Source organism: Rhinatrema bivittatum, chromosome 1 (assembly GCF_901001135.1).
Source record: "Rhinatrema bivittatum chromosome 1, aRhiBiv1.1, whole genome shotgun sequence".
NCBI lineage: Eukaryota > Metazoa > Chordata > Amphibia > Gymnophiona > Rhinatrematidae > Rhinatrema > Rhinatrema bivittatum.
Window position 1 is genome coordinate 820800813 of NC_042615.1, and position 20841 is coordinate 820821653.

The 20841-nt window shown below is 49.7% G+C and overlaps 1 protein-coding gene across 1 annotated transcript in view; it reads right to left on the bottom strand.

Moving 5' to 3' along the window:
• LOC115073462 overlaps window positions 1–20841 on the bottom strand; it is a 301189-nt gene that overhangs the window by 212964 nt on the left and 67384 nt on the right. Inside the window, exons 4-6 of the mRNA XM_029571896.1 lie at window positions 18996–19181; window positions 12640–12834; window positions 9795–9983 (exon numbers count right to left, since the gene is read on the bottom strand). Coding sequence (XP_029427756.1) covers window positions 9795–9983; window positions 12640–12834; window positions 18996–19181 — 570 coding nt within the window. The remainder of the gene's footprint in view (window positions 1–9794; window positions 9984–12639; window positions 12835–18995; window positions 19182–20841) is intronic.

Consider the following 20841-nt stretch of genomic DNA (forward strand, 5'->3'; position numbering starts at 1 on the left):
CCACCCTAACATCCAGAGACTAAAGGTAGATCTACACTGATAGACAGCTCATCTTCTGCAAAGCCTTATGGACTACATCAGCTTCTGGAGCCACCACTCTGGAAGGAACCCCTGGTTCAGATCTGTATTAAATTCAGCTCCCAGAAAAAAAATAGAAGTCGAGAAACCAGCACACTCTTTTGAAGTACATCACACTTATCAGCCCATTGTTCAAATAGGGCAAACCTAAAATTCTTCCTTGCACTGCTAAGCAATCCCTCACAAGGATTCTCAGGCTGATATGCAGCCAAGGGACAGAGCCTGTCAACCTAGTACCTCAGGCATCTGGAAGTGCTGATACACCTGTGAAGAACTAACTTGCATGTGATCTAGGGTCAGAACTGCACGAAGGGCCCTAACAGAAGCAGATAACCCTTGATAATCATTGACCACCTAAGGCGTCGGAGGCAAGAGAAGCATATTCCCAAACCAGTGACCTGTTCAAAGCTGGGCTCACCTTGGAAAAGAACAATAAAAGCAAGGCCCCCCTCCAGAACCCCTTGCATTTTCTTTGAGGACTAATATCAGCTGATTCATTTCTACCTCCTTCCTGGACTGCAACCAGATAGAAAAATCTAGCAAGGCAGTACAGGGACAAAATCTGCATACCAGAGGGATCTTCACATAAATGCATTCAGGTATACTATGGAGGAGGAGACCCATCATTATTTTTATTGATTTATTATTATGGTTTTTTAGGGGTTTTTGAATGAGGATCTACTGACTCACCATAACTGTCTACATCTTGAAACCAGTGGGAATCAAACCTTCATTCCTCTGCAAAGCAAGAGCATCAGACTGGTAGGGCCTTTGAGCTCATGCAGCCAACACTTAAATCCACAGTCTGCAGGCCCTTAAATTCGACCATAAATATGCCTAATTCCTAAGCCCACAGCAGGCAATAGCGTAATCCATCCACTGTGGCCATTTCTATCCTTTCCATAACACCTGGGGGTAAACTTCCTAGTGCGGCAGTCACTTCAACAGAAGACATGGGGGTAACCTGCACAGAGCAGCAGTTACTACCCTTAACAGAAACATGGGGGTAACCTGCATGGAGCGGCAGTTACTACCCTTAACAGAAGACATGGGGTAACCTGCACAGAGCAGCAGTTACTACCCTTAACAGAAGACATGGGGTAACCTGCACGGAGCAGCAGTTACTACCTTTAACAGAAACATGGGGGTAACCTGCACGGAGCGGCAGTTACTACCCTTAACAGAAACATGGAGTAACCTGCACGGAGCGGCAGTTACTATCCTTAACAGAAACATGGGGATAACCTGCACGAAGCAGCAGTTACTACTCTTAACAGAAGACATGGGGTAACCTGCACAGAGCAGAAGTTACTACCCTTAACAGAAGACATGGGGTAACCTGCACAGAGCAAAAGTTACTACCCTTAACAGAAACATGGAGTAACCTGCACGGAGCAGCAGTTACTATCCTTAACAGAAACATGGGGATAACCTGCACGGAGCAGCAGTTACTACTCTTAACAGAAGACATGGGGATAACCTGCATGGAGTAGCAGTTACTACTCTTAACAGAAACATGGGGGTAACCAGCACGGAGCGGCAGTTACTACCCTTAACAGAAACGTGGGGGTAACCTGCATGGAGTAGCAGTTACTACTCTTAACAGAAACATGGGGGTAACCTGCACGGAGCGGCAGTTACTACCCTTAACAGAAACATGGGGGTAACCTGCATGGAGTAGCAGTTACTACCCTTAACAGAAACATGGGGGTAACCTGCACAGAGCAGCAGTTACTACCCTTAACAGAAGACATGGTGTAACCTGCACAGAGCAGCAGTTACTACTCTTAACAGAAACATGGGGTAACCTGCACAGAGCAGCAGTTACTATCCTTAACAGAAGACATGGGGTAACCTGCACAGAGCAGCAGTTACTACCCTTAACAGAAACATGGGGGTAACCTGCATGGAGTAGCAGTTACTACCCTAAACAGAAACATGGGGGTAACCTGCACGGAGTAGCAGTTACTACCCTTAACAGAAACATGGGGGTAACCTGCACGGAGCGGCAGTTACTACCCTTAACAGAAACATGGGGGTAACCTGCATGGAGTAGCAGTTACTACCCTTAACAGAAACATGGGGGTAACCTGCACAGAGCAGCAGTTACTACCCTTAACAGAAACATGGGGGTAACCTGCATGGAGTAGCAGTTACTACCCTTAACAGAAACATGGGGGTAACCTGCACGGAGCGGCAGTTACTACCCTTAACAGAAACATGGGGGTAACCTGCATGGAGTAGCAGTTACTACCCTTAACAGAAACATGGGGGTAACTTGCACAGAGCAGCAGTTACTGCCCTTAACAGAAACATGGGGGTAACCTGCACAGAGCAGCAGTTACTACTCTTAACAGAAACATGGGGTAACCTGCACAGAGCAGCAGTTACTACTCTTAACAGAAACATGGGGGTAACCTGCACAGAGCAGCAGTTACTGCCCTTAACAGAAGACATGGGGTAACCTGCACAGAGCAGCAGTTACTACTCTTAACAGAAACATGGGGTAACCTGCACAGAGCAGCAGTTACTACCCTTAACAGAAGACATGGGGTAATCTACATGGACCTTCCCCACCTGGCAGAGCAGAGGCCCCCTCGCAAAAAACGCGAAGGGGACTGACACAGAAGAAGCAGGCTGCCTGCCACGGCAAAGAGAGAGCCGCTCTGAAGAAAAAACTGCAGAAAAAAGAAGGTTGATTGACAGCCTGCAGGCCCGGAGTGAAGCAGGGGGGAACCTGCTGACTCCTGCCTGTCTGGCTGCCGGTTCAAGCCCTGAGAGAACCAAAAATAAAGAATATGGGTCTGCTGCTGCAGGGAAGTAATAAAAGTACTGGAAATACTTTTAAACTTAACCTGATTCCTTTGGCACGGTGTAATAATTTTTTTTTTTTTTAACAGACTGAACACAGCAGAGGAAAACTACGACCCCTCGGCAGCCAGAGGAGGGGGAGACGAGAACTGGACTACCAGACTCGGTCCCCACACCTGGAAGCGATAAATGACACAGGCTATGCACTGCACAAGGGGCAAAGCCCCCCCTGAGACCGGCAAGAGCCAGGAGACGGAGCCGTCTCCTGAAGAAAAATTCAAAATCTACAAACTTCCTGACTAACTTTTACTTTTATTTTGACAGGAAGAAAAACACAATATCCCTAAGGAATAAGAACTTGCTTGATCCCAGAAGAAATGAAGAAAAGAAAGCTGACTAGCCTAGATCAGGATACTGAAGGGAGACCTGCTGCAGACAGACGAATACTGAAGGGTTAGAGGATAGGCCCTGTCCTCACATAGGATATCCTTTCAGTTTTAGTCTGTCTCCACCTGCTGGAAAGGAGGCTCAACCCACAGTCTGGACTGATCCGGGTACGTACAGGGAATGATAGTTATTACGTTTAACAGAAACATGGCGTTAATCTGCAGAGAAGCGGCAGTCACTACCCTTAACAAACTTTGCATGGAGCAGACACTACTTCCCTTAACAGAAGCCATAGGGGTAACCAGCATGGCTCGGCAGTTACTACCCCTATCAGAAGGCGTGGGATATCCCGCATGAAGTGGCAGTTACTACTCTTAACCAAAGGCATAAATTACTTACTAGATGGATCACTGAGCTTGTTACTGCTGTTATTTCCAAGGAATCTCTCTATGCAACTCTCCCTCTTGCACTCAGCAGGAAGGTAACTCATAAGAACATAAGAAAATGCCATACTGGGTCAGACCAAGGGTCCATCAAGCCCAGCATCCTGTTTCCAACAGTGGCCAATCCAGGCCATAAGAACCTGGCAAGTACCCAAAAACTAAGTCTATTCCATGTAACCATTGCTAATGGCAGTGGCTATTCTCTAAGTGAACTTAATAGCAGGTAATGGACTTCTCCTCCAAGAACTTATCCAATCCTTTTTTAAACACAGCTATACTAACTGCACGAACCACATCCTCTGGCAACAAATTCCAGAGTTTAATTGTGCATTGAGTAAAGAAGAACTTTCTCTGATTAGTTTTAAATGTGCCCCATGCTAACTTCATGGAGTGCCCCCTAGTCCTTCTACTATCCGAAAGAGTAAATAACCGATTCAGTCTCCTGAAGAGACCCCTTGTTACTTCTGCCCCGGAAGAGTACCTGACAAATGTCTGCCATCACTTAGGTAGCCTTAGGTCCAGCTACATAACAGTTACCATGGCCAAGTCTGAAGGGAGGAGGGGAGGAGCAATCCGGGCTTCCATCTCATTCCCCCCATGGCTGCAAGATGGCTGCCGAGGTAATAGACAATGCAGCATAAACAGCACCGGGCCCTCCGCTGCTAGGACTTTCTCGACCCCCTCACAGGCGCAGCACGTTGCCAGAAGCAGCCTGGTCTGCAGTTGCCACCTCGCCACGCAGCACTCACAGCAGTGTCTCTCCCGTGCTCACAATTAGACTGGCGCCATCTTTAATTTTTTGAATCCGCTCCTGCTTTAGCAGCTGCAGCACCCGGAATCCAAAAATAAAATCTCTCTCACTGCTAAGCAGCCATAACAAGCCCCACAGCCGGTCCCTTAGCCTCTGGCTGCCACGGGACATCTCCACTGAGCAAAATAAAGAGAGAGAGAGAGAGGGAATCTTGCCCAGAATTTTTTTTATATAAACTTTACTCAAAAATGATGGTGGGGAGGGGAGAGCGGAGGAAGGAGAACCAAGTCACTCTGGATGCTCGAGACCCTCACCAGCAGAGCAGAGGGAGTGAGCTACCACCTCTGGAGATCCCCAAACACTGCCCAGGGATCCCTGTGCTGCTGAGGGAGGGAAACCTATCTGTCACCTCAGGAGCACAAAACAGAACCTCAATTCACTTTTTTTTAAAACAATAACTCCTTCTCATACAAGGAAATATGCCATAGACACTGAAAAGGTGGATGTTTGACATGGTCCACTGGCCATTTTTGTTTTCTATATTGGAGACAATGGGATTTGGCTGCCATTTCCAAAACTGGCTTAGGGCACCATAATCCTACAATGTGCTTAAAAATTAATGGTGGGTATTCAAATCCCTTTAATGTTCAGCGAGGCACAAGACAGGGATGCCCCCTATGTCCTACTCTCTTTGCAATATTTCTACAGCCATTGGCCACTGCAACCCGGAACAATCCTCTCCCTTCTGATTTTTGTATAGGCTCTAAGGCTTACAAATTATCTTGAATTACAGATGATATTCTTTTTACTATTTTCAATCCTCAAGAGTCCTTGTTAGCAATTGAATCTGACTTAACCTCGTTTAGCGCGGTCTCTGGATTTAAAATAAACTGGGAAAAGTCAGAGCTTTTGAACATTTCCTGTAACTCCTGCCTTGAATCTTATTTAAAAAAGCATCACCCCTTTAAATGGGCCTCTCATAAACGTAAGTATTTGGGGGTCAATATAGGTAGACATCGGAAAGAGCTATTTCAGTTGAATTATGCGCCCCCTACTTAGGAAACCTGAGCAGGATCTGGAGAAATGGGATCGACTCTCTCTCTCAGCTTGGCAGGATTGCAACAGTAAAAATGAATCCACTCCCCAGATTTCTTTATCTGTTTCAGACACTACCAATTTTCCTGTCTAAATCTATTTTGAAAGGTTGGCAAAAGGAACTCCTCCCATTTTATTTGGAAACGGAGGCCTCCTAGGATAGCCAGGTTAGTTCTTTATCAAATAAAAAAGAGGGTGGATTAGGGGTACCCAATCTCTCTTGGTACTTATGTGGCAGCCCAACTCCGGCCTTTAACAAAGTGGCACAACAGTGCGACGGAGAAGCACTGGGTACAAACAGAGCAAACCTGGATGAATGATAGACCATTGAGAGCTACTGTGTGGCAACCTCGCAGCTCATGGCTCCCGTGCCCAAACATGGCTCCTGCAACTAGGCTTACACTAAACGTATGGTCCTCCTGGAAGCATAAGCTAGTGGGCCCCTTATTATATTTTCAGTCTTCTTACCTCTTTCATAACTCGATGTTCCCCCCATGTATCCCTACCCACTCTGTCCAAGCATGGAAATCCAGAAATCTTACACAGAGAGATCAGGATCTTACAAACGGGAGGATGGTACAAACTAAATTTCATCTTCCCAGTTTGGAATTTCTTTCATACCTTCAGATCACATATTTTATTGATCTCAGCACAAAGATCCCTCTTTGAAGGATATTGTATGCAATCCCATCTTGTGAAGGGCATGATTGCTAAGATTTATTCCCTTTTAAATGCTAACCACATAAAGGCATGGGAAAAAGATCATGAGCTATCCCTCCTAGAAGAGGACTGGTCTCTTACATTTCACAGAATTGGATCATCCTCTATCTCATCCTCTGAGAATAGCTATAAATTATTATATAGGTGGCACTCTACGAACATTCAAATACATACATTTTCATCCAAGATCAGTATGCTATGTTGGCAAGGCTGCTCTTCTCCAGGCTCATATATTCATATGTGGTGGGACTGCCCTTATCTTCAATTATTATGGCAACAGGTATCTGCTATATTGTCTCAGCTACTTAAGGAACCTCTCTCTTTATCAAAAGAGGTAGCTTTACCTCACTGGGTCCACGATGTTGGCGATGCTCACTCTCAATTATTGATGCAACCATTCTGTATGGCCACAAGGCTGGAAATTGCTTTATATTGGAAACAGAATTATCACCCACAACACTAAGGGCCGGATATTAAAAGGGGTGCGCATTTAAATCCAGAGGGTTTACGCACACTGAGCCTATTTTCAAAAGGCCCAGCGACGCGCGTAAAGCCCCGGGACGCGTGTAAGTCCCGGGGCTTTACTAAAGGTGCGGGCGGGGGGTGGGCAGGATGGGCGAGATAGGGATGGGGCAGGGTCAGAGGCCTCCAACACAGCGGCCATTTGCTGCTGTGTCGGGGATCGCCGGGTTGAAGTAAGTTTTGTGATAAAAAAAAGAAAACGACAAAGGTAGGGGGAAAGGGCGGGGGAGGTAGAGGAAGGGAAGGGAAGGTGGAGTGGGGGTAGGGAAGTTCCCACCAAGGCCGCTCCCATTTCGGAGCGGCCTGGGAGGGAATGGGGGAAGACAGCGCAGCTCGGCGCGCAAGGTGCACCCCCTGCGTACGCCGATCCCTGATTTTATAACTTGCGCGCGCATGTTATAAAATCTACCCCTAAGTGTATTATCATGCCTTGACAGAATTTGCTCTATGACTAAAATAACCGCAGCAAAACGCCACCGGATTGAAAAATTCAACTTGGTGTGGCCCCCTTATCTAACATGGAGACAATCCCTAGTTCGGGCTCCTTGGTCTATATGGTGGTATTTGTTTGTCTGAGTAATATGCTGATGCTCTTCTGATAACTTTACTCTGCACTGACCTTGGTTTTCTATATTGCAGCGGAAGCTTTGGGAAAATGGATAACACAGATGGAAGAGAGCACAGAACATGCACATGGAAAGATAACTGCTGGACGGATAGTTGATGTCCCTGTGCTAGACCGTATTGTGTTAGCTAGGCTTCCCTACTGTAGGCTAAAGTTCTTGCTTCCTGCCTGTGTGAATTGCGTCGTAGTTGCTTTTAGCTCCATTTTAAATTGTTAATAAAAGCAGCTGTTTTACCGCTTTTGCAAAAAAAAAGACATGGCCCTGTCTGTCTGCAACTGCTGAACCCAGCGGAGAGCCGCCCTTAGCATCCCTGCTGCACACCGCAACCCATATGCTAAGGGCGGACACCTCCAGCTTCCTATCCTGAAGGTCCTTTAGTGTTGTAGCACCCGGCACTGGATTGGTGATCTTCTTTGTAACATCCAAAGCTGCAGCATCCACCTTCGGTACCCTGGAGTTCCAGAGTGTCCTCCGGCAAGGGGTACAACTTGTCCTTTGCTCTGCGCACCTTCAGGCCCGTCCCACTCCATGAAACCAACTTCTTGACAGACTTAGGGAAAGGAAAGGCCCTCGCCGAATCTCGGAGACTCCTCCATGACCGGGTCCACCTCTCCCTGATCTGAATCTTCCTGAGGAAGCTCGATCCCCAATTCTTCCAGAACATGGGATATCAGGGGGCCCAACTCTTCCCTTTGGACCAGTCGAACCACTTTTGGACCATCCCCTTCCATGGCCGGGCCACTTCCTGGCGCTTCGTCCATATCCTGGCCAACCTAGAGACATCCGACCTCTGCAGGGCTTGCGCCCATGGGTCCTTATCATCCTCAGAAAACTCGGTCACGCCTCTCGAGGCAGGTGGCCCAGGAACTCTCCAAACCCTTGTGGCCTCCACCGCCTTAGTGGGTCAGCCCTCTTCGCTGAACGCAGGCGAGCTGGGGATCCCTGGCCAGCTTTGTGCTGCTCCGCAGCTTTTCTGGCCAAAAACATCAAAAGCACAAAGTCAGTAGAAAAAAAATCTGAGGCTCCCTGCTCTGCCTCTTCACCAGAAGGGGCCCTTCCAGCCTTTTGACCTCCCTCAGAGGCCCTATGAGCAGGGGAAAGAGGAGTGAGGCCTGCGAAGCAGCTGCGAAAATGAATAAAATGGCCGCCGTTCCAGTGCTTAGTGGGAAGGGGCCCTCCACTGCCTGCAGAGCACTAGAAAGCCTGCCAGGCTTGTGCGGCATCCCCAATGCTGCCAGAATGAGCGCTGACAACCCCTCTCTCCTGGAGAGGCACTGAGCGTATTGGTTGTTGCGGGAGATGCATGCGCACGTCCCCGCTGATCTCCCAACTAGGGCCATGTGGCAACACCGCAAAGTGCCGGGACCAAAAGAACGCGCAACAAACCAACAGCCGCCACAGCGACCCACCAGGAAGACTGGCAGCAACGACCGCTGGAGGAGCGAGGGACAAGGAGAGCTGCTCTATCAGCCTCAAAAAAAGAAAGCGGTATTTTTTTTTTTGTAAACTTTAATGATGCTGCCAATCTAACAAAGAAATAAAGAAAGATTACTTCCCTTTAAAGGGAACTGGGACCCCCAGTTATCTTCCCATGCCGGCGATCAAGGACTGAGCACTAAGGGTCACCGACCCACTGCTCGTCAGCCTCAAAACCAGGGAGGATGGCCCTGCCAGGACCTAACAACTCCCTGGGAGGCTATTTCCAGCTTTGTAGTTTCCTTTTTTTTTTAAAGACACAGACTGCAGATTTTACACCTCCACCATCTGCTGGAGTCAGAGAAATACTGAGACTGCAGGAGGCACCCTGGGTTATGCTACAGTGTCAGTGAAACTTTCTCTGTCTCCATCTGCTGGAAGGGAGGCAAAACCCAGGAGTCTGGACTGATCCGGGTACGTACAGGGAACCCGTAATTATCAAATGTAAAATTGCACAAATAAGTTGACAAATGTTCTTGTGTAAAGTAGCAACTTAGGTGGGTAACTCTTTGCCCAGAACGCCCCTACACTGCTCCTCTTTTGCACAAGTGAATGTGTGACAATTCATACATATTTTTTATTATGTATTTATTGATTATGAACATCTGATAATCCGCCCTTTCCCAAACTTGGCCTGTAGGCAGTGGGAGTTGGACAGTTACACCTCACATAAAAACACACGATGCAAAATATATGAAATGCAATAAAAACAACCAACCCCTTACTCCTCACGGTAATTGTCCGACTGCCATAACATAGCCCAGGGATAAAAAACGTGCTATTCCCATAGCCAGCTGTGCCACCACAACCCAGCGTCAAAGGGGACGTCTGGGCTTATGTCCAGGCTCCTGTACTACAGCAGGGACCCTTCATGGTTACACTCACCTATGCACCAAATGGACGTTTGATTCCAGACAGACCTGTTCCCCTGACGGAGGCATTTTACAGCAGGCTCTGAAGGCTCAAGACCATATGTAGAACAGCTCAACGTCACCTCTTCATCAATGTTATAAAATTCTCTGTCAGGTGTGAACTGAACATTCCTATTGTATGTTTGTGGTTTTGTACATTTTTCTGTAAAGGATAAAAAAGCAGGATTGTGCAGGATTATTAAGAAGATGCCAGCAGTGTCAGTGAGAGGCTCCGTCCTTTACAACCCAGTGCAAACCCATCTGTTGTAGGTCACTGTCGCAAGACTTAACTCCCAGGAAGACGTACCTGCAGAGACTTTTCTCTGAAGAATAATGCACAACTAGGTGCGGGTTGCATTCCCCACCCTAACCCTGCCCCCTGGAATTCCTCCCTTAATTGGTAAAAGTGCGCACCTTCTGGCATAAGGCGAGTACTATCACCTGCATACAGGTTGGGCAAGGTTCATAAAGCCCTGTTATCAGGGTAAATAGCCATTTACATGGGTAAACTGCTTCTAAAAATTGCCCTCTTAGATTGTAAGCTCTCCGGGAAAGGGACCTGTTAACCCAGAATATTGAAAATTGTGCAGAGAATAAACTATGGAGATGCTGCAGGAAAACGGGGGTCTTGACGTAAACAGACACAGATAAAGCAGAGCCATTCTGAGGAACAGATGGGCCTAACGCAGGCAGGAAAGGAGAGGGGAGAGTCTGGGGCTGGGGCTTGTGATCAGTGCTTGTTCATGGTTACACTCACCAATGCAGCGAACAGAAGTGACATTCCAGCCCTGCTTCTCTCCCTGAATGATGCATTTTATAGAAGGCTCTGACGGCTGATGATACCCTGAAGGACAGCTCACCTTCACCTCTTCATCAATGTCAGAGAACTCTTCGTCCGTTCCAAGCTGGAGAGAGGTGTCCCAGCCTCCACCTTATGCACCTTTACGAGCTCCAAGGACTCTTCCAGTAGAGGGTAAGCCTAGCCATCGCCCTGCTGACCTTCAGGCCCACTCCCGGAAATCCCATTCCCGGTTCACTAGCTTCTGAAACTTCATAGGCAGGGAAAAGGCAGTAAGGGGCTCATGCAATCCCTCCAGGATCAGACTGACGCCCACAGTATCCGACTCCTCTGGAGCCACCTTAACCCTCAGTTCCTCCAGCACCTGGGGTATAAGGGGGCGCAATTCCTCCACTTTTTTTTTTTTAACCAGCTGGACCAGTCAAGGGTCAACATCATCCGGATCCAGACCATCCTTATGACCACACAGGCCCACCTGTGGTCCCACATCTGCATCTGGTTCCACCCCTTGCGGATTCGACTGATCCTCCTGGAACCCATTAGAATCTCCTGAGCCATTGGAATCACCCTCCGGACTCTCATGTCCTAGACCCAGATGGCGGATAAGGTCTCCGGAACCATCTGAAGACCCCATCTTTGGTCTCCTGGAAGAACCACTCGGCTGCCGCCCTCGGGAACGCTTTCACCCATAATCTTTCCTTGCCAGAAAAGCCTTATGAAGAAGAAGCGCAAAATTCCGGGGAAAAATCCCTCCGGATCCCCCACGAGGCTCTCATCTGACTCTCCTCCCCCATCTGGACGCTTCCCGGAGTCCTGCCCCACTGGCGACAGCGGAGGGTGGGAACCCTAGGCACCTTGGGGTCAGAAATCTCACTCAAGAGGTAGGAGTGCTCTGGGGTCCTCCGATGCCGGGGGGCCCGGATGACTGGAGAGACCTTTTCCCTGGGGGTAGCCCTGCTGAATTTCCCTCTTCCCAAGAGGAACAGCCTGAGCGCAGTGAACGTGCACTGAGGTGTGCGGACCACACACCACAAGCAGCCATCATCGGTTTGGGCGCCATTAAGCCCGCCCTCGCACAGTGAACAGACCGGCGATCCCCGCTCACGGCAGTCAGAAAATGGCCACCCACATGGTCCCTTTAACTGAAGTGGACGCTGCGCTGCTGAGCCTGCTCAAGCGTCGCGCGGGAATCAGGCTGCAACACATGGGAAGAACAGGCCGCACTCGCGCCAGCCGTGGCGCATAGAAAACAAAGAACAGCCGTGCGCGCAGGGAAACCACAGCATCTACTGTCCCCCTGGATCCCCCGGAGCGAAAGCAGAGAGCAGGGAACTCACTCTCCCCGCCCTGCTGACTGCTTCCGAGGTCAAAGGAACACTGCTGCCGATCCCCCACCGGAGCTCCTGCAGGGAAAAGAACCGTTTGCCTTTTTTTTAAACAAATTTTAATACTCCCCTTTCAAGGCTGGCAGCTCGCAGGGGAGACCTCAGAGGTCATGAGGAAGTCAGGACCTCCCGGTCGCCCGGCTCCACCGGAGGGATGGTCCACGAAGGAGCCGAACACCCCAGAGAGCCTCCGAACTCGGACTCTCTTCTTTTCAGTCAGACTGCAGGAGACAGAGAAATACTGAGGGACTGCAGGCGGCACTCTCGTCTATGTAACAGGGCCTCAAAGTTTTGTTCTCTGCCTCCATCTGCTGGCAGGGATGCATAAACCCCACTTGTCTGGACTGATCCGGGGTACGAATAGGAAACAATGTTTAACACACGTTACAGCCCCACCGCAGCTTGATGAATCACCCAGTTAGATTGTAAGCTCTCCGGGAAAGGAACCTATTAACAGAGAATATTAAAAACTGTGCCAGAAAATAAAGCACTGAGGTGTTGCAGGAAACCAGGGGCCTCAACGTAAACTGATGCAGACAAAGCAGAGGATCTGAGGAATGGATGGGCTTAATGCACCCGGGAAAGGAGAGGGGCGTGGGTTTCTGTGATCAGCGCTTGCTCATGGTTACACTCACCAATGCAGCGAACGGAAGTGTCATTCCAGCCGTGCTTCTCTCCCTGAATGATGCATTTTATAGAAGGCTCTGATGGCTGATACCCTGAAGAACAGCTCAAGTTCACCTCTTCGTCAATGTCATAGAACTCTTTGTAATCTGTGAGCAACAAATCTTTATCCCATCCATCATCTCCTTCTGGATTTTTACATTTCCCTGCACAAAAAAAAGGCAGAATTTTGCAGTATTATTAAAATGATTCAAGTAGTGCCAGCGACAGGCTCCATCCCTTCTACTACAAAGGAAAGACTCACAATACTTTAACATTATTTATTTATTTTAAGGTTTTTATATACCGGCAATCATGACAACATATCTTGCTGGTTTACATAAAACAGGAGTGCAGTAGATACATCAAACTGGAACTGTGGTGACCGAAGGTGCAGTTACATTTAACAAGGGTAGCAGGAGGAAGAGAGAGGATAGATTGGTAACGATTAAACAATATACAAATAAAATACTATATACAAAAGCATGGTTGAGGGCTGTTTGTTTTGAGAAGGAGACAGTGAGACACATTACCCCCAGCAGGATCCAGGTGTCCCAGGTGAGTTATCTGACGGAAAGACCACTGAGTCACCTGTGACAAACTGTGGCAGAAATTTCATATTTATTCAGAAATCAAATCTTCTGGAGATAGTAAGTGATAAAATTGTGTTTGTAAAATTACAGTAAGTGAAAATAACGATTACAGCAGCTGAATGCATTAGAAGAATAAAGATGAGGAGCGGCCTGTGGCTGGAGAACTGGGCTGGCAACAGGATTCCTAACCCTTTCTTCCACTGAGACTCCTTGCGGCCGATGTAATAAGGTGCGCTGTGCTGCGCTTGGAGGTGGACCCTTGTCCTGGAGCGGTGGAGAATGGTTCCCTGGTAGGGACCAGGAAGCACCTGCCCCCAGGGGGCAGAGCACAGGAGAAGACAGAGGCTAGGATGAGCTTCACCACTGGAAGCCCGTAGGGACCCGGGCCGCTTGGACTTAGGTGGGCCTCGCAGGGTCTCCCAGAGAAGTAGTAGAGAGGCGTGCCCATGAACAGCAAGGGAGCGCAGTTGGACACTAAACTGTAGGTCTGTAGGAGCAAGGAAGGCCAGAACAGCGTTGGCGATGACAAGACAAGGGACAGAGCCAGAGACGAGGTCAATGGCAGCCGGGGTCAGAATCTGAGGATCAGTCCGAGGAGTGGTCAACGAAGCAGGGGTCAGGTTCCAGAGATCAGACAAGGTCACACGGCAGGCAGAGGTCAGGATCCAGGCAGTGAACAGAATGGTCAAGGAGCAGGCCGAGGTCAGTACCAGAGAGAGAGTCTGAGGGTACTACCTGGGGAGACAGGACAGACAGATGCTGGAACAGGAGGATGCTGGACAAGGTTGGAACAGAAGGATGCTGGAACAAGACTGTGAACACGGAGGCAAACTAGTACACTTACAGTGCCGACCCGATTGCCAAGGCAAGGAAGTGCAGGCAGGGACTTCCGTATATCGTATGTTCAATCAGGGCGCGCCGCTGAGCTAGGACCCGCCCCGGGCCCTAAAAAAGGCCGGGCGGTCCATGCTCGTGCACGTAGGGGCGTGGCCAATGTCACTGGAGACGCCGAACTCCGGCGTGAGGCCTGGTGCGCAGTGGAAGGCCCGGCAACCGCCGCCGCGGGACGCCGAGGCCTGGAGGAGTTCGTGGCTGCCGCTGGGAAGGCCGACCCGTGACTTGCAGAGGAGCTAGTGAGGTGAGCAGGCCCATGCACGGCCGGGTGCGCAACACGCTGAAGCTGCCACGGGCTTGTATGAGCATGTATTGTATGTGCGTTTGTACTCATTTTCCCGTGTAAAGCCCTACACAGAAACATTGCGCGTACAAGTGCGCTTACAGACCCACGTGTTTTTCTACGCAAATGCATGCTAATGTTATGCAAAAGGAAAATTGGTTCTTACCTGCTAACTTTCGTTCCTGTAGTACCACAGATCAGTCCAGACTCCTGGGTTTTGCCTCCCTTCCAACACATGGAGACAGAAAAGGTTTTGCTGACACTGGCATATAACCTGGTGTGCCACCTGCAGTCCGCCAGTATTGACCTGTACCCAAGCCAAGATGCTACTGTACCTAAATCAATAGGCCTACACTTAACACATCTCTCACGAATGAGCAACAAGATGTGGAAAAACCCCTTAATGGAAAGGATCCTGTCCAACCTTTAGATCAAAAGAAAACCAAAAACCTCAGCTACCCTTTAGAGTATTTACAATAACAGATCAAACAGACTCTCCAAATTTCTCACCCCAAACTGGGTGGGACTCTGGACTGATCTGAAGTACTACAGGAACAAAAATTAGAAAGTAAGAACCAATTTTCCTTTCCCTGTATGTACCCAGATCAGTCCAGACTTCTGGGATGAACCAAAGCTTCCCTAAACAGGGTGGGACTGCGACCGCACTAAGTAGACTATCACCAAAGCCCATGGTATCTGGAGCATGGACATCCAAACAGAAATGTCTGGCGAAAGTGTGCAATGATTTCCATGCAGCCGCCCTACAAATCTCTTGTGGTGACACCTGCTGATTCTGCCCAGAATGCTGCTTGCGACCAAGTAGAGAGGCCTCAAGCCAATAGGAATCTCGCGGCCCTGACATATGTACACCGAACTTATTGCCTCACTCAACCACCACGCAATGGTGGCCTTCAAATCCATCTGACCCTTCTTTGCGCCAGCCATCTGACCCTGCACCATCTCATAGCACAAAAAGATGATTGGCAGTCTAAAGCTATTAGTGACTTTAAGATAACGTAACAAGGCATGCTTCACAACCAAATAACTCTTTCTTATGAGGTACCGATGCGTCCAGGCTCGGAAAAACTGGGAGCTCCACCTATTGATTTAAATGACAAAACGATACCACCTTCGGCAGTAAAGAAGGATCTGTATGCAATGAGACTCCCGCATCCATTATCGTTAGAAAAGGATCCCTGCATGACAGAGCTCGTATTTCCAAAATTCTTCTAGCAGAACAAATTGCTACCAGAAAGAAAACCTTTAGGGAAAGATCTTTCAAGATCGCCCTTCGAATTGGTTCAAACGGAACCACATACAACCCTCTGAGAACCCAATCAAGATTCCATGGGAGACACAACTTCTGTGCCAGAGGTCTCAAATGTCGTCGCTCCCCCCCCCCGGAAAAACCGCACCACATCAGGATGTGCAGCTAGGGATGCACCCTGCACCATGCCCCGAAGACACTATAGCTGCCACTTGAACTCTGAAAGAGTTAAAAAACAATCGTTTTACCAATCCTCGTTGAAAGATGGACAAAATGTGTGCCACCGACACCCGAATAGGAGTAACACTCCACTCTTCGCACCAAATCTCAAAATACTCTCCACACCTGCATACAAGCCAACGATGGTAAAGATTTCCCCTGAAACAAGACCTAGAGGAGAAGGATTACCTGGGGCGTGTTCTGTCCTCCGGAGGATGATACCCTTTATTCTCCCCCAGTAGTTGAATCATATCATCCAACTCCTTCCCGAACAGCAGCTTACCCTTAAATGGTAAGGAGCCCAGCTTGGACTTGGATGCACCATCCGCAGACCAGTTCCGCAACCACAGAAGCCGCCTCACGGAGACGGCTGAGACCATGGAGCGCGCTGAAGTACGTAAAAGATCATACAGGGCGTCCACACTGTAGACCACTACCGCCTCCAGGCGTCCGGCCTGTCGAGCTTCCTCTTCCGACAGGCCCTCATTGGCCAGGAGTTGTTGTACCCAGCGTAGTCCGGCTCTGAGCGCGAAATTACTACAAATTGCTGCCCGGGCCCCTAGGGCCGAGACCTCAAAGATCTTCTTCAACTGGACCTCCAACTTCCGATCCTGGAGATCCTTCAGAGCCATGGTGCCCGTGACTGGAATGGTAGTGCGCTTCGTGACCGCTGACACTGCCGCGTCCACCTTAGGAACCCGTAGGACTTCCATGGCGTCCTCCGGCAATGGGTAAAGCTTATCCATCGCCTTCGAGACTTTTAACCCCAAGTCCGGGGTGTCCCATTCCCGAAACAGCAAATCCGTAGCTGAAAAATGAAAGGGAAAGGTCGTAGGAGGGCCGCTCAGACCCAACAACACCGGATCCATGGAACCGAGCCTAGACTCTTCTGGAGGAGTGGCGATCCCTAACTCCTCCAGGATTGCTGGTATGAGGGGTCCCAGTTCATCCCTACGGAAGAGAAGGATTACCCTGGGATCATCGCCCTCCGAAGTCTTTGACTCTGCCTCTTTGTCCCTGGCGACGTGGTCCCGTCTCCTTCTACCCCCCCTCGGGGGTGGGGACGGGCCCTCCAAATCCTCATGGTCCAACATGCCCTTCGAGGAATCCGAAACGTCCTGTGGTGGAAGGGCCCTCAGGGACCTCTTTGCCCGCGAAGGTCCTGCCGTGGCCCCCCGTCAGGAGAGACCCGTACCAGTAGGGTGGGACCCCTTAGGTCTCCCCTGGGATGCTGATGGACGTTTATGGGTCTTACGGGCCTTAAAGGCCCTATGCATAGCCAAAATAAATTCCAAGGAGAAGGAGGAGCAGGAGACATCCGACTCGGACCCTGTGATGTCCCCTGCTCCGTCCCCCGAGGGCTCCGCAGGGGAGGCCGGCCCAGGGGCTGGCCATTGTGGAGAGAGGGAGGGCGGCGAGTTCCTGCCCCCCCTGACAGTGGTGAAGAAATCGGGGCGGCCGGCGGGACTGGCGCTAAAATGGCAGCTTTTGCCGCACCTACCTGCAGCCGCTTCAGCAGAGGCGCGGGGAGGGCTCCGACCGCAACCGGCATAGCGTTCCACCTAACCAACACTCCCTGCGCGACCCCCGATGTCCCTTCGTCGCCAGGGATGCAGGCTGAGCCCATCCCATCCCTGGACAGCCGCACGCGCACCGACCCGCAGGCCGCACAGGCCGCGCCACGTGGCATCCCGGCCCGAACCGCGCTGTCGGCTTCTGCCTGAAAAAGAGAAAATTCAACCCTCGGAGGAAGAAGGAAACGACCGGGGAAGAAAAAAATTCAAAAACTACGCCGTCAAATCGCCGCTGCGGGACGCCAAACAACACTTACCCTTTTTTTTTTTTTTTTTACAACGACGCTGTCCCCCGGCAAGTGCTGAAGCGGCCTGGTTGGGGTGAGTGAGCCGGGCTCCCCGGTATCACCCCGGCTGGGCCGGTTCTCACCTGCAGGGTCCTCGACCCTAGGCCACAGCAGCCTACAACCAGGGGGGATGGCCCCCTCAGGACCTAGCAACCCCCTGGGAGGCTCAGGCCCGATCCTCTGGAGAACCTGCAAAAAAATCTCTCTCTTTTTTTTTTTTGAAACTTTACTATAAGGAGAAGGGAATAGACAAAACCTAGCTAGCACCCTTACTCCTCAACACTACCACCCAATTTGGATCAGGAAAGACTGTGGGTTAAGCATCCGGCCATCTGCTGGAGACAGAGTTATCCTGACAGGCTGTGGGTGGCACCCTGGTATATATGCCAGGGTGCCACCGATATGGTTATTTACTATGAAGGTCGGTATAAAAAAAAAAAAAACTGTTAAATAAATAAAATATGCGGAGCCTGACAAGTTTGGCTCTGTCTCCATCTGCTGGTGCGGAGGCAAAACCCAGCCATCTGGACTGATCTGGTACGTACAGGGAAAGTAGCCGAATAACTTTAGACTGCTTCAGAGCATAGGCTTTCTTATCAAGCTTCATGACCTAACCGTACAGCTTTTCTCTTTCACACTTACTTATGCGGGCCACATCTGCATTCCAGATGCTCTACTTATGCAGGCCACATCTGCGTTCCAGATGCTCTCGTTTTGCCTTTCACACTTACTTATGCAGGCCACAGTTGCGTTCCAGATGCTCTACTTATGCAGGCCACATCTGCGTTCTAGATGCTCTCTTTTTGCCTTTCACACTTACTTATGCAGGCCACAGTTGCGTTCCAGATGCTCTACTTATGCAGGCCACATCTGCGTTCCAGATGCTCTACTTATGCAGGCCACATCTGCGTTCCAGATGCTCTCGTTTTGCCTTTCACACTTACTTATGCAGGCCACAGTTGCGTTCCAGATGCTCTACTTATGCAGGCCACATCTGCGTTCTAGATGCTCTCTTTTTGCCTTTCACACTTACTTATGCAGGCCACAGTTGCGTTCCAGATGCTCTACTTATGCAGGCCACATCTGCGTTCCAGATGCTCTACTTATGCAGGCCACATCTGCGTTCCAGATGCTCTCGTTTTGCCTTTCACACTTACTTATGCAGGCCACATCTGCGTTCCAGATGCTCTCATTTTGCCTTTCACACTTACTTATGCAGGTCACAGTTGCGTTCCAGATGCTCTCGTTTGCTTCATTTCTGATGCATTCGATTGAAGATTGTGAGGGTTGAAACCCATCCAAGCAAGTCGCTTCCACCTTTTCTCCCATGCTATAAAATGTCCGATTTCCTATATATTGAAGGTTGGGGTCTCCTTTGGATGGTTTTACACATTTTTCTGTTAAAAAACAAAAAAGCATAAAGATGTCAGTTACACAATTTCCATTGGTTGTGGTTCTCAACTGTTATGTGAGCCTCATCAGGATCACGAAAGACCTTGAGGTGAGGCATAAGGTGAACTTTCCCAGGACATTGTTTCTTGAAGATTTTTTCTCTCTTAATTCTTTTTTATAGATTCATATTTTTTAATTTAATTACTGGCCGCTCACTACTCAAGTTACTCATGTAGGTACAGGTACAGCTAGCAGGCATTTGACCTGGCTCCACATAACGTGACTTACAAATAAATTGAGCACCCTTGGTGTGGGCATTAAAATGACTGACTGGGGTGATAGTGCTTCTGTAGGTCCCTGGTGAGACCTCGCTGGGAATACTGAGCACAATTCTGGAGACCGCACCTTCAAAAGGATAGCAACAGGATGGAGTCGGGCCAGAGGGAGGCTGCTAAAATGGTCAGTGGGCTTTGCTATAAAGCATATGGGGCAGACTTAAAGACCTAAAGATGTACACCCTAGAGGCAAGGTGAGATAGGGGAGGTATGAGAGATACCTCAGGAGGCTGGACTCTGAACAGAAAGGAGACTCTGGAACAAGGGCTATCAGATAAAGGTAAAGAGGGGGCAGACTGAGCAGTGATCTACGGAAATATTTCTTTACAGAAAGGGTGGTGGATGCATGGCTCAGCTTCCCAGTGGAAATGGTGGAGACAAGGACAGTATCTGAATTCAAGAAAGCATGGGACAACTCTAGGGGATGTCTGAGCCAACAGTAGGGATTATAAAGCTATGCACCTGGGTGAATGGGCAGTCTGGATAGGCTGTATGGTGTTTGTCTGCCTTCGGGTTTCTATGTCCCTGCCCTAGAGGGCTTACAATCTTTGGGGCTCATTTTTCCCATACCACAGGAATCACAAAAGCCGTGTAATGGGCCTGTTTCTTTGCGATTCCCGTGGTTTTTTTCCTCCCAGTTAAACAACACCAGAAAAAGCACCACGGTAGTAAATGTCCCCAAACAATGGGCGATGGAGGTCCTCGGAATGTGGGAGGCTCACAGGCCTGAGTAAGCCCCTCTCCAAAAGTACTCAGGGTCTCCACAGGACCCCTGTCCGCTGCCCTTGCAGGCAGCCCGTTGTCCAAATATACCAAAAATAAACGTATTATATTGGCACCAGGCCCTGCCCCCCCCAACCTATCCCTTTCCACACAAAAACTGGGGCCCCAGAAGCCGAGATACCCACCCTCCTTTACTCACAAATACAGCCCAGCAGACCAGTGGGGGGCCTTATCCCCTCGACGCCAGGCCCGGCAGCCTCCATGTTTCAAAACTGTGCCGCCCGGCCTTTGCCCCAGCGCCATTTTGAAACATAGCAGCCAGCAGGCCTGGAGCCTAAGGGGCACTTCAGGTCCCCCACTGGAGCATCAGGGCTGTTTTATGAGTGAGGAGGGGGTCCAAGGGGTGGGGATCCCGAATCCAGGACCCTAGTTTTGATAATGAAGAGTGGCTCAAGTTGCATGGGTTGTCAATGGCACCCTAGCCCTCCAGAGCCCTGGTGCTGCTTGCTAGCCCGCTCCTGGATTCCTGGACCTGCTGCCAGTTCTGCCTTCCAGCCTTGGCTGCTCCTTCTCCCCTGGAACACCCACTATGATTGGTCCTGCTCCC